The sequence below is a fragment of the Akebia trifoliata genome, chromosome 11, assembly GCF_017979445.1.
Source record: "Akebia trifoliata isolate Shusen 1 chromosome 11, ASM1797944v1, whole genome shotgun sequence".
Lineage (NCBI taxonomy): Eukaryota > Viridiplantae > Streptophyta > Magnoliopsida > Ranunculales > Lardizabalaceae > Akebia > Akebia trifoliata.
Genome location: NC_141385.1, coordinates 23,722,242 through 23,738,805, shown reverse-complemented (window position 1 = coordinate 23,738,805; position 16,564 = coordinate 23,722,242). Strand labels below are relative to the sequence as shown.

The 16,564-nt window shown below is 36.1% G+C and overlaps 1 protein-coding gene and 1 pseudogene across 2 annotated transcripts; both read left to right on the top strand.

Annotated features, from left to right (window-relative positions):
• The first annotated feature begins 310 nt into the window (after positions 1-310).
• Positions 311-14,844, top strand: LOC147391154 (NAD(P)-binding Rossmann-fold superfamily protein). Of its 2 annotated transcripts, XM_086458268.1 has the most exons (6): positions 314-595; positions 695-851; positions 1,977-2,164; positions 2,784-2,907; positions 13,693-13,823; positions 14,571-14,844. In XM_086458268.1, the coding sequence occupies exons 1-6, from the start codon at positions 374-376 to the stop codon at positions 14,700-14,702; spliced, it is 954 nt and encodes a 317-aa protein (XP_086314394.1). In that variant the 5' UTR covers positions 314-373; the 3' UTR covers positions 14,703-14,844. The 2 variants fall into 2 exon arrangements, with proteins under 2 accessions (XP_086314395.1, XP_086314394.1); XM_086458269.1 differs by lacking the exons at positions 13,693-13,823; positions 14,571-14,844 and adding an exon at positions 11,787-12,694 and having other exon boundaries at positions 311-595.
• LOC147391155 (small nucleolar RNA snoR74) lies at positions 12,540-12,655 on the top strand (annotated as a pseudogene).
• Positions 14,845-16,564: the final 1,720 nt, after the last annotated feature.

Below are 16,564 nucleotides of genomic sequence, written 5' to 3'. Positions count from 1 at the left end.
CCACATAAGTATCATTTTTATTTGAAATGGGATGACACATGACTTCTATCTATAGAAATGGGATATCGTATGGAATCTTGACTCTATTTTATAGAAATTGTATTCCGTTCTTTACAAGAAGGTGAGAGAATTATTTCTTTTGACTTAAAAATTAATTTTTTTAAATTATTATTTAGGAGATAGGGTAGAAGATTTTTGACCGGATTTTTACGATTCAAAAAATCAAATCGAACTTATAATTTTCACGCACCGAATTTTTGCCGTATTCCGAATTGCTAACAAGGGCTGAGCCTGAGAATGGGAGGGGTTGAGTCTCACCTAAAACTACGCACCCTGCCAGCAAGAGCTGAGAGAGAGAGAGAGAGAGAGAGATATGGAGAGGAAGAGAGTGTTAGTGGTGGGAGGGAGCGGATACTTGGGTCAACATCTCTTGCAAGCTTTCTCAAAAGTTGAAGGAAATCCTTACGACCTGGCATTCACCCACCACTCGATTCCTCCGCAGCCATTGCTCGATGCCATTTCTCCTTCTCTCTCATTTCATGTCGATCTACAAACCGGACAAGGCCTCACTACTATCTTAGATACATTTGGTCAGGTCTGTCTGTATCTTTGAACCAACTAATATTTTTTTATAAAAAAGAAACCCCCTTTTGATTAATTTTAATTTCTTAAATCTTCTTTTGTATTGGTTCAGCCAGATGTGATTGTGAATTGTGCTGCACTATCTGTACCTCGTGCATGTGAAATGGACCCAACAACTGCAATGGCTACAAATGTACCTTCTTCTCTTGTAAAATGGTTGTCCATCTTTGCCAAAACAACTCTTCTGATTCATTTATCAACTGATCAAGGTAAAAAAATTTAGGATTCTTATTTATTTTTGTACATTTTTTTATTTTTTATTTTGCCAAAAATTGCTTCAAATCTGTATGATCTTCTGTCTTTGTGTTCATCATGCTTTAATGTTTTGTACCCTTTCGGGGTGTTACATTTTGTAATGAAAAATTGATGATTTTTACAATTAATAGATGATTAATTTTGAAACGATCTCTGATTTTTCCAAAGAAATGGTGATTTTTTCAATCTCCCTCACCTTTTTTTTTTTCTGGCCAATCCTCGTCCCAAAATTTTCCTGAATTGGCCCCTTACTAAATAATTGCCGAATCTGAACTAGGTTACTATGAGGACTTTCGCCATGTCACTGCTTCTGAGACTTGAACCCAATACGTGGTGTTACTCTGATACCAATTGATAAGAGCGTAACCAAAAAGCACCACATGGTGCAGAAAGTTCAGCCCTTATCTCTTGTGGTTGTTACTCTTAATTAAGTAAACTATAAACATGAATCCTATTTTGATAGTTTATTTCCATATAGATTACTCCAAAGCAATAAATTTAAAATTCTGACCTTGTCTGTGTAATTGGTTACTCTTTATGTAAGTTAATCACTGATTTATGTGGATCTAAATTATTGCCATCATTATAGAAGTTTGACTTGTCCATGAAGTCTTTTCAGAATTGTTACTGTGTTTCTGAAAGTTATCAACTGTACTGTAAGAAGAAACATGTGACCTGATGTTTGAGTTTTGGAATGAATGTAAAAGAACCATTTAGTATTCTCAGTATAGGTTTTTCAGTTATCTAATTTATTCTAATTTGGTCCATGAAAAACATGCATATGATACAAAATTGGATGAGTTTGAAGTGCCAACTAAGCAAAGATGGTAAGAGGTGTGGAGTGTAGTTCCAATGTCCTAGGTTCAAATCTCTGTGAATCCCATAAAAAATTGATGAACTTTGTACTTCATAAAGTTGGGATCTTGGTGATGGTCCTAGAGCTCGGAAAAGCTGTGTGGATTGAGCTTGACTTTTGATTAATCATCATGTTTCAGTATTTTTTTTATTTTTTTTCCATTATTTTGCTCAATAGATTGTTATCTTGGGGTTTAAGTTGATGTAATTTCATCCACTAACAGTCTATGAAGGGTTGAAATCCTTTTACAAGGAAGACGATGTAACAGTTCCTGTAAATGTATACGGGAAGTCAAAATTGGCGGCAGAGCAGTTTATTTCTGCAAACTGCTCTAGCTTTGCAATTTTAAGAAGCAGTATCATCTATGGGCCACAGACCATCTCACCTGTCATGAAGTCTCTTCCCATACAGGTATGTGGACGAGATATAACTTTAGTTACTTAGTTATATGTCTTGGTAATCTTGTAAATGTGCATACAGATTATTTGAATTAAGGATTAAATTCTATATTTCTCTGTGCGAGAGTGTTGTTATGTTTGGAAAATTCTTTCATTTTTTTAAAATATATTCTATCAGTATTTTTTTTTAAAACTTTTTTATTTGAAAATAAGTTTGTTGGAGTTGTAAGAAACCTTTGGCATTTCAAATTATTTGTGTTGCATGCAAAAGAAAATAAACTACACAATTTCTGGAGAAAGTGTTCTGAATTTTTTTTTCCAGGTTTCTGATTTACAAAACTTTGGGAATATTGGAATAAATCATGCAGAAGTAAATTGCTAAATTGAGTTTGAATGGGTATCTTTTCTTCGTTACAATTTGATTTCCATGAGATGCTAACAATTTCTCTTAATTAATAGATAACATTAGAATTGAAGATCATGTCCCAGAAAGTAAGACAATGAAGTTTTTTTTTAATTGATTAATCAATCAATATCTATGAAATAAAATATTAATCTATAAATCGCATTACACAAAATGACATCATTGGTTGCATGGATTCTAACCAATCGTCCATGATGTTGTGATGTAGTGGATTGATAGTGTCCTCGCTAGGGGAGACAAAGTGGAATTCTTTCATGACGAGTTTCGCTGCCCAGTTTATGTCAATGATGTTGTAAAAGTCATATTGACTTTGACCAAGACGTGGATCACAGGTATGGAATTTTTCCAAGTGTTTTTAATCTATGGTACATATCGGCCTATATCCCCACCAATGTGATCCCCATCATAGATGGACAAATCTGTTTGGAAATAGACCTCTTTTATTGTGGAATATAAACTAAATGGAAATATATTTAAAAAATATCTTAAATTGAGGCTGAACTGGGTGTACAACTAGGCTATAGAAGTTATGATTTTAGAGTAGAAATTATAAAACACTACTGATGGAGGGTCCTTATGTTACATATGGTGGCTGAAAATGAAGATTTTTGGGCTATTTGAAGATCATAATTAGGCTCAAATTCCACACAAAATACAGATATTTTCTAAGCCCATAGTTTATCTCACTATCAGCCCATGCTCAAGCTTAGAGCTTTTCTTCCTTAAAGGAGGAACAACATTTTTATCTTTCTTGAAGGCAGATAAAGGTATGGTTGGTTACTCCATCAATTTCAAAGGTGTTGTTCTTTGAAATTAACTGCAAAAAAAAGAACATAATGGAGTTCGATGCTGATGATCATCGCAACTTCGTGCACTATATTATATCTAGGGATAAGATATGTGAAGCGCCTATGCAAATGGGGATGCTGGCCGGAAGTTGGATCCATGGCAGAGACTTTGGTTTTTCACAATGCGGGATTAAGAACCGTGGGCTTCAATGGTTAGTGATATTGCTACGATCCATATCGGTTATTGGATATGATTTGAGTAGGCTTTTAGGTTGTTGAGATTTTGAATCTAAATAAATAGTCTAGAGGGCTGATAAGGACATCACAGGAATACCCTTTAGAGTGCTCCAAAGGAGAAAAAGACAGTTAGATTCATTGTGGATGGACAGAGTATGGATGTGAAGTTTATGGACGAGCACCGTTGGAATCTTATTGGGTCATCATAGTTGATGTTTTTATTTAGTTTATGGTTATGAGTCTATTTTAGTGTTTAGGATGAGTATTTGAGGTTATTTTCATGTTTTATTAGCCTATGGTGTTTGTTTAGTTGTTTAGGGGCAATTTGGTAACTTTATAATGATTTTTTAATGAATTTTCATATGTTGAAAATTCAAGGGAAATAAAGTTACAGGATTGGGACATATATGATATTTCTGCTTTTGTTCTATTTAAGTTGTTTTAAGTTAATTTGCAACCATTGGATCTCCTTATTTTAGTTGGATGGCTGAGATTTGATTTAGGGTTTAGAGAAAATTATAAATACTTGCTTCTTGTTGTAATTTTCTTCAATGATGAATAAACTTGAGATTGGAACTTTAATATTCCCATTAATGATGTGGTGTGAGTCTATTTTGGAGTGAGTCTAAGGTAACATTTATTTTCTCTATCGATTTCTCGATCGAGGTGGGTATTTATTTATTTATTTTCTTTCTTAACATCTTCTTTCCCACTTTCTCTATTAAATTTCTGTTTTAAACTTCTAAAACGTCCATAAACCTTACTCAATCTATTCTATAAACCAAAATCCCAGCAACATTCTCTTCTCCATTGAAACCTAACCCTAATACCTATAAAAAACCCAACCTAACCTTTCCCTACTCGAACCACATCATTCTTTATCACCCAAAACCCTAATCATATTCATTTTTTTTAGCCTACAATTTCTTCAAACATTGTCCCATAAATTAGCACCACTTATTTGGTTATTTTTGCATTAAAATTGAGTCTAGAAATCTGTTTTGAATATCTAACTGAAACCCTAAGTTAGAGGAAGACTTGTCTTCCATTAGAACCTATTGTTAGTACTTGAATAGCTATTACTATGGGATTGTGATGAATCTTAAGACTATTATCGCTTGGATTCTCTTGCATATCCATGAATGTATAAGCTAATGATTTATATTTGCATTGCTTATGTTAATTTAGTCTGATCTCAGATTTATCATCCTAGGGTAACATTCACGGTCCTGCATCAAGGGCCCCGCAATTTGCGTTCGTGTTAGCATCATAAGGATCCTCAGTGGGATCGAGTTAGTGATTGATAGACATAGCTTTCTGATTATATTGGAGGTAGTCATTATATCATACCAAAGTCCAGAGTTCATGTTTCAAGGTTTTCTATCAATCGAGAAGTGGTGTGGCTACTTTAGGGTGTCACTCCAGATTTGGAGAGAATTATAGCGTAGGAAGAAAGACAACTGAATTTATTGGTGAGTTCTTGCTTCAAATTTGATTCTGATCTTAATTCTGTATTGGCTGGGTGTGTGTGTGGTGGTGTGGGTCAGTTGTCCATTTGGATCGGACAAGAAATGGATTGGAAAGTCATCCATATCTCGAGGCACAATAAAAAAAAGATGGTTTGCCAATCTTTGATGCACCAAACATTCTCCATGCGCCAGGTGGGTGTTTTTAAAATTTAAAAATCTGTCATAGTTTCGGAATCACTCACAAATCTGTTAGGGGGATCCTGCTTGAAGAGATTTTTTCCCTCTCAAAAGTGGTGAACTACATGGGTAGGGCAACAAGCGAAGGCCCCATTGCAGTGCCAAATCCAGGCATTTTATTGGGGTCTGCCTTAATACAGTCGGGAGCATCAAGTCTGTTTATACTCCTGAGTCTTGTTTGCTGCCATGTGGCCTCAATCCCGATCAAACGAACTTGGCTGCCTTGATCATTTTTCAATCAAAGAAGAATCTCTTTTCTATTACATGGCTCCATCAACCTCGATTTCCAAAGGCGCAAAGGGAAGTCCTACCTCTCTTATTCTACATCAATGTGAATCTCGAAGAACAGAAAAGGCCACGAGTCAATCAGATTGTCTGATGCAATTGAGATTTCAAAGGGTTTGGTGGATTCATTTGTAGCGGACTCCATTCCCTTTAGGGAATGAGCTTTTAACGTTGTCTGCTAGTATTTCCAAAGCTCTCATGAGTGATTATTTGTTCATCTACTCTTCGGGTGAAGTGTACAAAGGTGGCGATCAACTCAATTCTAGAAGTCTAAGGTCAAAGACGATTTGTGTTTCACAGCCAGAGGAGTTTGTTATCAAAGATTCCTTGTGTGATGAGGTGGTTTTCTATTCAGAAAGACTACCAAAGTCTCCTTGGATATCTTTGGTGATTCTTTCTTTTTCAAATGCTGACCATAGGTTGGAGAGTTGGAATGACTTTTTTTTTTCCTGTTAACTCCTTTATAGGTTTGTTTCTGAATCATTATTTTGGTTCTTTTCTGGCTTCAGCAAAATGGGGAAAAAATATTCCTTCAAAGATTTCTTTCTCATTAGCTAGCACAGACAATAAGTACAATCCGAACTGTGCTGGGTAGTTACTCATCACATGACTCAAACACAACTGGTAGTGGATCACAGGGGACAAAATCAAAGCGCTTGATCCTTTGCCCCATACTTTGAGATGCTCCTCCCTTCTGATCAAGCAGTGATGCTGCTATGATAGGCTTAGCTTAAGTCGCTAATGTTCAGCTCAGATAAGTCAAGTCTCATCAGTCGGTTCACTCAAGGGTGTCACGTTTGTTAATTTACAGTCTTTTTATATGTGATGGGGAGCCCGTTGACCGTAATATCATTTATTGTAATTTTGCTTCTTAGGAATTTGTTGCACTTTGTCATTTTTTGGAGCTTTTGGGGGAGAGAAATGAGTGGGCTTTTTTGTGGGCAGGAGCATCTATTCATGGAATTTGTAATTTACATTTAGGGCTTATTTTTTCCTTTGGTGTCTCAGCAGTAACTTTGGTTTATTTATTAATTTTTTCTCAAGTGGTAGATGTTGTGCTGCAATAGTGCTGGTGGTAGTCATTGGCTTATCCTATCCTTTTTGTTGGTTCTTTCCTATGTGGTAGATCTTCTTTTGAATCATTCTGCTTTTTCCTCTCTTGAATAAAATTTACTTATCAAAGAAAAAGTTGCTTGATTAATGTAATAGTAAGGATATGAGTTTTTATTTTTTTGCAAATTTAAATGGTTAAAGGTGCAATATAGGGGACATTCCTAGCCTCTATAAACGTGTGATCTCCCCACTGTTAAGCATAGGATATATTTGATTTAATGAAGAATTTACTTTGACGTTGCAATTATTTATTTTTGTGGTGAGATTCCATATAGGTAGGTGAGGTAAAGGTGCACACTTGTGATTTTCCTTGACATTGAATTAGTTGTTACTATTAGAGAGAGTTGTTTTCCCTCCATTTTGTAGTTTCAATAAAATTTAAGGTGATTTAGAAATACCCAGCCACAGTTGGATGAATATTTGTGATACCCCTGTTTTTGAACTGATGACTTGCTCCCCTTGAACTTAGTTCTCTGCGATAGACTAATAATAGCCTAAATGCCCTCGCATTCAACCTTAGCCAAAACCCCTTTTTTCCACCTCGAAACATTCATCTTCAACATCTGATACTATTGGGTTGTCTAAAACATCCTAATATTTCTCTTGTTTTTATTCCATTACTTTGCTTGTGATGGCAGTAACGATATTGTAGAGACTGGGCAGAGCAATTCTATTCTGCTAAGAGTGGAACCTAAGTCAGCCCAGCCCAGACGTAGGGTAGGGTAGAGTATCCACCTTGCTCTGCATAGAAAGCAGAGTAGGGTAGAGTTACATGGAAAAATCAAATCTCCCAGATCTCCTGATTTGGGGGGATATCCCAAGAATCTCGGAGGGAGATGTAGCCATCGGCATGGACTAACTTCCTCAAAAAGCAAGGGATTCCCATATAAAGATCCCTAAAGATCAGGGATCTGGAAGAGACTTCTATTCTGAGAAGGTCTATAGGGAACACGATAAATAGAGGAGGCTCAAGAGGTAAGGGGACCGGCCATTCTTGGAGAGATTGAGAGTTCATTATTGTTGTTTGAGAGTTAACTTGATCGTAGGAGGATTTTGGTAGGTACCACACCGGTGCCACCATTCGGCCGGAGTAGCAGGGAGCACTCAACGGAACGACGAAGCTGAGTTGTTAGAGGTAACAGGAAATCACCTCTACAGATACAATTGGTATTAGAGCAGGCTACTAACAACAATTCCTGATGTAAAATTTTTGTTGGATGCTGATTGGTTTTCAAAAAAGTGAAGTATCTTCCTGATGAGATGATTGAATGTCTCAAAGCTTGATTAGTTGCAAGAGGGTATACTTAGTAGTATGGAATATACTATTCAAGACTTTTTCACCAATTGGTAAAGATAAATTCAATACTTGTTGACTTCTTGTCATTTCCATTGTCGCAAATCTTCACTGGCTCTTACTTTGCTTGTAATAGTATTTAGATACTATTCTAAGACTTTTAAACTAATCGGTAAGATAGATCCTAGTTGACTTCTTGTCATTTCCATTGTTGCAAATCTTCACTGACTCTTACATCAAGTTTGATGCAAAGAATTCCTTATTCTATGGACAGTTTAAGGAGGTATATAAGGAGCACCCCCTGGATTTGTTGCTCAAGATTAGCTAGTGAAGGTATGTAGAATGAAGAAAGTTATGGATGGGTTAAAACAATCACCACAGATTTGGTTTGACAGGTTCAGTTTGGTGGTTATTTCATTTGAGCTTCGCCTGAGTCACGCAAGTCATTTAATTTTTTTCTTGGCAGGCTAATGCTGGACATATTAATATAGTTTTGGTAGGTGGTGACAATCATGGTTTAAATTTTTTTTCGTTTCGTTTCGGTTTGTATCGGCCAAAATATCTCCGATTTTCAACTTTCTGTAATGATAGATCTATAGAATCAAAACATACATGATTTAGGCTCCAAAATTCCCATTTCTCTTGTATCTAGTTTTTTCCGATGGAGAATTGTCTTCAATTAAGGTTTCGCCGGCAATTTTCTGATCATTGTCGCTGCCACCACAAATTAGGGTTTTGAGAACGACTTTTGGCATCAGATGATTGAGAGAGAGAGAGAGAGAGAGAGAGGAGAGAGAGAGAGAGAGAGAGAACATACCTGGATCGTTGGCGTCGAAGTTCAAGTTTAGTTCTCGATGGACTCGTCACCTTTTTTTTTTTTTTTCAGATAAAGATTCGACATTCGAAATTCAGGGTTTTAAAACTGATAATATGCCCTTGACCTCAGTCTTCCTTCAAAGACTTGAGGGATTTAGAAAATGCCCCTTTATATTGAAGTAAATATTTGAGAAACCCCTGTATTTTCAACTATGACATACCCCTTGACCTAGTTACCCTTTGAAGTACTTAATGTGAATGTTTCGAAAGTTTCTTATATATTGGAATGTTTAGGTAATGTTTCGGAAATATTTCTTTATCGTTTTGACTTTTGAGAAACCTGAAACATCAAAATGATTAACATTTTAGACCATGTTGACAATAGGGATATTGAAACATTGAACAATCAATTTTGTACAAAAGATTTGTGATAGTTATGATCCTTTTTGGGTGTTGACGTGGCAAGATCCAAGGTTGGGATCAACTTATCACATATAAAGCTTTTGATATGAACAAGAAAGTTCGAAGTAAAATCGACCTATTAGAAGCAAAACCGATAGATGGACCTATGGGGTTCTTACCTCAAATTGATTGAGGACTATTGAAAGTTATTGGATTTTGGAAGAAGCTTGTGGATGTTAGAGACTTCTTGGGAATCCAATTAGATTATTACGTGAAGCACACAATATATGCTGGAGTATAGTCAATGAGTATGTAATGACTTGAAATCCTAAAATGTATCTCAAGGAAAGAATTTTAGATCTGTGCATTGATTTAAAAGTATAGATTGTTAATTTTTAATATTTGAGGAAAATTAACTTCACCAATAGATTTAGAAGGATCGAGAAATATACTTTAGCCTATAAGCACGCCGAAATCTGAAGTCGATTGAAAAAATTATCAAATCCTCGAGTTTCGCATTAGATATTTTTCCAATAGGTAAACGACACCTTAGAGACGTAATTTGAGGAAACCAATCATACCATTAGATTCGTGTCGAAAAATCACCCGAAATAGAGTATAAGTTTGTCCAATTCGGCATTCGGGAAAAACAATTCCCAAAATGACAAGTATGTCCCAACTTAAGTGATATAAATATCTAAATTCTATTAGAAAAATCAGATTTTTCTTATTCTTCTCTCCAAACAAATCTCAACCCTTTTCCTTCAATATTTGAAACTCAGATCTACACTAAACGAGAACGATCCGAGCTTAGGCGCAAGAAGGAAAGTTGTTCCTCTCGCCGAGGGTTACGCGTGGACGCAAAGAAATCCGATTTTGGACGGAAGAAAAATTTGGAGATTGGCCGGAGGCAATTTTAAACTCCGTTCAACCGTTGAAAATAACTTAAAGTAGGTTGCCTTCCCTTCTACCTTCTAGTTATGCGATAATTTCATAGAAAATCCATATGATTGTTGATAAATCGATCGTTTCATTAAGTTTATACATATTTGAATGATTTGAATCATGTTTGCATGCTTATTTATGATTGATTTTAGTTCATTTGATGTACTATAAGCATTTTATAGTTGGTATAATATTTGGATTGATTTTGGACGAGTTTCGACGAAAAATCAGCAATTCGGAAAAGTATCCGAATGTTGAGTTTGGTTCTAATTTGTTTTGTATTGCTTCCATATAGTATGTATACCCATTTCCTACATTTATTTCATTAAAAACAATTAAGTATTACTTAAAGTTCTTTAATAAATAAATAAATAGTTCGTTTTCAATTTCGACTTTAAAAAATTATTTTTTAACACTTAGTTAAATTTTCATAGATTTTCAGCTTTTATGTCTTATGGTTTTATCTTTGTTTTCGAGTCTCTAGACTCAACCAAAACCATCGAATGGAATTGGTTGATGCTTTATGGATTTCGAATTACTTTAAAAGTAAAATTACTTTAATAGATATGTAGGAAATTAGATGATAGATTGATCGATTTAATTGATGGATGGATAGAGAGAACGTATGTTCTCGACTGATTGATGGGACAGTGCCTCCAGTTCTACGTAGTGGCCATGCCACGTAAAACGTGATAGATAGATAGAGGGATGAGATGGTTGATGGATGAAAATGACAGATAACTGTCACTGGAGGGCATTACCAGATTTTGTTTGTATTTTCGATTAAAAGAAATGATATATTATATACAAAATAAATTATTTTGTTTATCAGTAAAGGTTTGTAGAAAACCCATAAAGAGTGACGCGTTGCTGTGTATCCGGAAGCGGCGAGTCAATCTAGGATAACACTAGATGTCATATGCTCTTCGGTAGTATGGGATACCTTAGAGCATATTATAGCTTATGAAATCCGGGAATTTCTCCTACTTATTTCCTGGGGAACGTTGTGTGTAAAGGCGGTCTCTGTATAGTGTAGAGCTAGGCGGGGTTCACATGCATTGCCTCTTGATAGGCTTCGACGCGAGGGGTTTCCTGGGCTAGTTAGTGATCACTATTAGTCTGTAGTCGTCAAACGGTCGACCTCACCGTTAGTTGAACTCAGTATTGGGTTCTTGGTCAACGGCCAGTCTGAGCCGGATAAATGGTCATCCAACCGTGGTATGCTAGACCGGCCACAAAATCTATAACGATGGGATTCCACATCGGAGGTTAAGTTTGGAATATCGTATTGCCATAGCCGAGACGGTTATATCGGCGTGTTCCTCTACTCTCTTATCGATTACACCGCCGTGTTCTTATTATGTATCTTTTCTTATTTTGTGATGTTTGATAGATGTTTTTATTTGAAAGATGCATATGTTACTTTAAATGATAGAAATGATAGGTTGAAATTATTTAACTGTTTATTGAATATGCTTAGACATTTATCGTATGTTACATTATGAAGAACTTACATTATTTAACTGTTCAACTGATTACTCGTGCATGTATGACTCGTTGTTAGAACGGCGTTCATCCTGCTGAGTAACATTCCCCTGTTACTCACCCTATCCTTCCCCTTTCAGATTATTCAACTTTTGAAGAACCGTTCTTTGAGGAGTCTTTTGAGGAGGTCCTCGAGGAGGATCAGATTGATGTCTTGCCGCCGCCATGTCTTTGAGGACTAGTAGAGGATCCTAGCGGTTTTTGGTTGTAGATAAGAAACATGTTAGTTTAGAAATTTTTGTAACCTGATGAATTATGAGATTAAAGATCTTGACTTATATCAGTGTTTGTCGATTTCTTCTGTTTACTTTAGACTCTCGTATAGATGTTAGTTAAATGTTTATTCCGCTGCGTATATTTTCTTTTCATAAGTATTATTATTTATGAATGTTCTGTCAGATTGTGTGATTGATTACCTCACACCTCGAGATTCTAACTGATGAATCATAGGGATTCGTGTTGGGATTTCAGGGCGTGACAGAGTACATGCAGTCCCCCCAGATACACCACATGGATTATTCATATCCTGAGATATTTGAAGAAAGCTCCTAAATGCGTGGATTTTTAATTAGTTTAATGGAAATTTGAGGGTAGTGAACTCCTTAATGAGTTTGCCTTAAAGCCTTGAGGCACACTTGTATTTGAAGAAAGATCCTTAAGGAGGTTTTGCCTTAGCCTTGAGGCACTTTTTGAGAGCCCTTCTCCAACAAGAGCCTTCAACACTGTTGAAAACGTTTAGGTGGTTTATTGAACTAAGATTGCACGGAAAGTGACTTTCCATGGAAAATGGGTAGGATTGGGATACCGAATTCTATTGTTTGATTTCATTTAGACAAAACCATGGAACATCAGGTAAATTTACGTCAGGTAAATTACTATAACATCATTATTGGGTGAACCCCTGTAGGTTGTTCCTAGGACTAGTGGTTCAATCAATGATGTAACATCACATAATATTTAGTAATGTTACTTTTCACAAAAAAAAAAAAAACATGGAAAAAAAATCTGAAGGAGGAGGAGAGAGAGAGAGAGAGAGAGAGAGAGAGAGAGAGAGAGAGAGAGAGAGGACGGTGGCTGGTGATGGAGACAGAGATGGTGGCAATGGTGACAGAGAGGGTGAATGTGGTTGTGGCTATGATGGTGGTGGTGGTGATGGGGAAGAAGAAGAAATTAAGTAGAGTTTTGATTTGGGAATGGAAAATAAGGGTGTATTTCATTTTCCCTTGAGTAGAGGTCGGAAAATGAAATCCAGGTTTTGTGGGACTTTTGGAGGAGGTTAGAAAATCATTTTCCATGAAAAATGCAATCAAACACATGGAAAATGGTTTTCCACCCTACTTTCCATGTACAATCAAACATATCCTAAATGGAAATAAATTTTGAAACATGTATGAGATTAGGTTTCAAATGGGGCTGTAAACTAGGTTCAATTAGGCTATAGAAAATTTGATTTTTGAGCAAAAAACAACACATAAGATGAATGCTAATAGAACTGATCGGTTCCAACATCGAAGGTGATAATACTTTGATGCCACTTCAACCACTTGGTTTCCCTATGTGATTGGCTTACAATTTTAAATGAAGCATGGAACGCCGGTATGAAAATTCGGCGGAAACGGTTCTGTTTCCATCCTCATCTTAGTTCTCTACTCTTGAAAGTTATGCTGAGAAGAGGATTGATCTAAAGAATGTTTGTGCTCCAATGCTATCTATTTTTTCAAATTATAGATTGTATTCTAGATAATATAATTCTTATTGTACCACAATTCATAATATAACAGAAGACTAGGCTTTGGACAGAGTTGAATGGAGGAATAGGATTCATTCAGCCGACCCCAAGTCTTTATCTGTACCAAAATCCGTATGCCTAAAGTATAATTTTAAACCAAAGTCTTCATGGTAATATAAGATATTCCTTGTCAATAAAGGTTATTTATTCATCGTTTAATGCTTTACATTTTATGGTACTCATTTTGCTCATTTCAGATGTTAAGCAAATGCAGTTGCTTTTAAATGTTGGCGGACCAGATAGGGTATCTCGTTTACAAATGGCAGAGGTTGTAGCCTCTGTTAGAGGATACAACACATCATTAATCAAACCTGTGTCTGCATCATCGGTAAGTCTTCAACTTCTGCGAAAGTCTCTATTATAGTTTGGTGAAACCTATGTTATTGGGTCCATTAATATAGTAGCGAATTGTGAACTGGTACAAACGGAACCAGTTCGTGGTTCGGTTCGTAGTGGGTTCTTCAAAAACAGCTAACCAAACGAATCCCCTTATTTTGGCTAATTTAAGAGATGTCCCCCATGGTTTTGTCAATATTAGAGATAATCCTTATTTTAGAAATCCCAAGATTAGGTCCAATGTTAAAGATACCCATTTGTTTTAAACTTATGCTATGCCCCCTTGACCTGAGTCTTCTTATATGAGATTAACATAAATGACTTAAATATACACCACTAACTACCTCTATGAACTGGCTTCATTCAAGATTGGCGAACCACGAACCGCGAACCTGATTTCAAACCAAGGACTAGGTAACATAGGGGGTGAAACAAGAATTATAGCTTAAAGTTTTGCACTGTCTTAGAATATTTCGGCCTTCCATTTCGGTTTTGGCCAATACTTGGAGTGAATCATTGACCCCAAAACATTGAATGTTTTCAGAATGTTTCTGATTGTCTCGGCAGAGAGTCTTGAATTTTTATTTTTATTTTTTTTATATCAAGATATTGACCCTGAAATGAGATGTTAAACCTTGACAAAGATTTCATGTAATGTCCTTTCAGCTTTTGTGTTTCTTATTTAATTTTAATTATGCACTACAGTAAATGATAAGAGTTCATGCCTAAATTTAATCAGGTTGATCGTGGCGTCAAGTCTCCATCTGACATATCCATGGATATCAGTAGATTGTCTCAAACATTGGATATTAATCCTATTTCATTCAGAGATGGTGTCAGACTTACTCTAGACATTGGAGATAGATCATAATATCATTAAGAAATCTATCTTAAATTGTTTTTTTTTAAGTTTATCGAGTGGGATCTGCAGTTGGACATTTCTCTCCAAGAAACACTGGTATGATATGATGATCATGATTCCACAAGAATAAATATATATTATATATTATAAACTTGTCCCAAGTTGTTCTGTTTTTTTTTTTTTTCCCCCAAAAATATCCCTTTACAAATAAGTCATACTAATAAGTAGAGCTGGCAATGAATTTTATCCGGTATCCGATCCAAAAAAATAGGATCTAGATCGAAAATTTAGATGTTCAGATTGGATTCAGATTAAGATATAAAGATCTGGTCAAATTTTGGTCAGTGGATTAACCGCCGTCCGATCCAGTAGATATCGGAGCCAAAACTTAAATATTTATTTAAAGAGGGTGATTCATGGGACATAGTAAAAACATATGTAAAACCAATCATTTTTCAAAATATGGGTTAGAAGTTTCGGATTGAGCTGATTTTTTGTGAGGATAATCCCTATGATGAGAAGATCATTCTCACGAAAAATCAGCCTAATTTGAAACTTCTAAATTCCTCCAAAGTGGTTTCCAAATTATTGGTAAAAAATTGATGGTTCCCATTCTAAATCACTTTTGATGGGGGTAAGAAGGTTCAGATTGGGCTGATATTTTGTGAGGATGATCTTCTGGTCATAAAGATCCTCCTCACAAAAAATCAGCTCAATCTGAAACTTCTTACCCATATTTTGAAAAGTGATTATTTTTACTTATGTCCCTTGAACGCCACCTTAATGCCTGGGATGACATTGGGATGTACTGTGATTCTCATGATCTCTCTCTCTATTTTCCTCTCACTGAACGAGATATTAAAAAGAAAACTAAAAAAAATAAAAATTCATCATCTCAAGCTCAACTCCTCTCAAAGCCGTCTTCATTGACCTCTCTCCGCAAAACCCCAACGTCCTCAAACCTATCCCCAAGCCCATTGTTCTCTCAACCCCTACTCAAGAACCCTGGTATTTCTTCCCTCAAATTCATCAACTTCTCTCTCTCTCTCTCTGCTTTCAGATGGAGGCAACGATGTGTTACGACTGTCTACTTGCCTCTCCTTTTTATTTCACATAAGGTGAGTTGAACGCTAATGTGTACACATTCAGGTGCAGAGAAGTGGTAGAAGTAGTATATCGTGGGGGCTTAAGTTGTGTAATTTGTGTCCTGTTATTTGGAACGTGGAGTCTTTGTGTTCTGTTCTTTGAGTAGTGGAGTAAGTTATGAGACATGTAAAACAGGGTGTATGCGTGCACCTTCTGGCAATGCTAACTTGTAGGCGATTGGTCCAAAGAGTTCGACCACTTGATAGGGTCCATAATAGTAAGCAGATAGCCTTAACAAACATCGAATTGGCACAGAAATTTGGCGGTATGGCTGCAACCCTATACTGAATCCCCAATCTAAAATTCATGCTCCGTTCGAGACATAGTTTTTCATTCAGTCTCTAGCACAAATAAGGTTCTCTTTCAATAGTGGCAAGGCACCCAAGCTGATGGGAACGATATGATATTATTCCCTTGTTGAAAGATTTCTTGATGTCCACCTAGAGTACAATGTTGTTCCAAGGATTCAGGTGCGGAGAAGCAGTAGAAGTTAGTCAAACGTGGGGCTTAAGTTGTGTGAGTGATTATTTTTTTTTGATAAATAATTGTGGGTTGTGGAGTCTTTGTGTTTTGTTTTTGAGTAGTGGAGTCAGTTATGAGTCTTTGTGTTATGTTATTTAGGTAGTGGAGTCCGTTATGTAGTTAGTTGTGAGTCTTATTTAAAGGATATGGAGTCTATGAAAGGATCATTGTTGTTCAAGTTCAAAGCTCTATTCTGGAGGTTG

Bases quoted from the DNA above. Each gene is read 5' to 3' on its own strand.
- LOC147391154 (XM_086458268.1), top strand. From the start codon at position 374: ATGGAGAGGAAGAGAGTGTTAGTGGTGGGAGGGAGCGGATACTTGGGT. The intron at 596-694 runs GTCTGTCTGTAT...GTATTGGTTCAG, and splicing joins TCTTAGATACATTTGGTCAG to CCAGATGTGATTGTGAATTG. The intron at 13,824-14,570 runs GTAAGTCTTCAA...AAATTTAATCAG, and splicing joins AACCTGTGTCTGCATCATCG to GTTGATCGTGGCGTCAAGTC.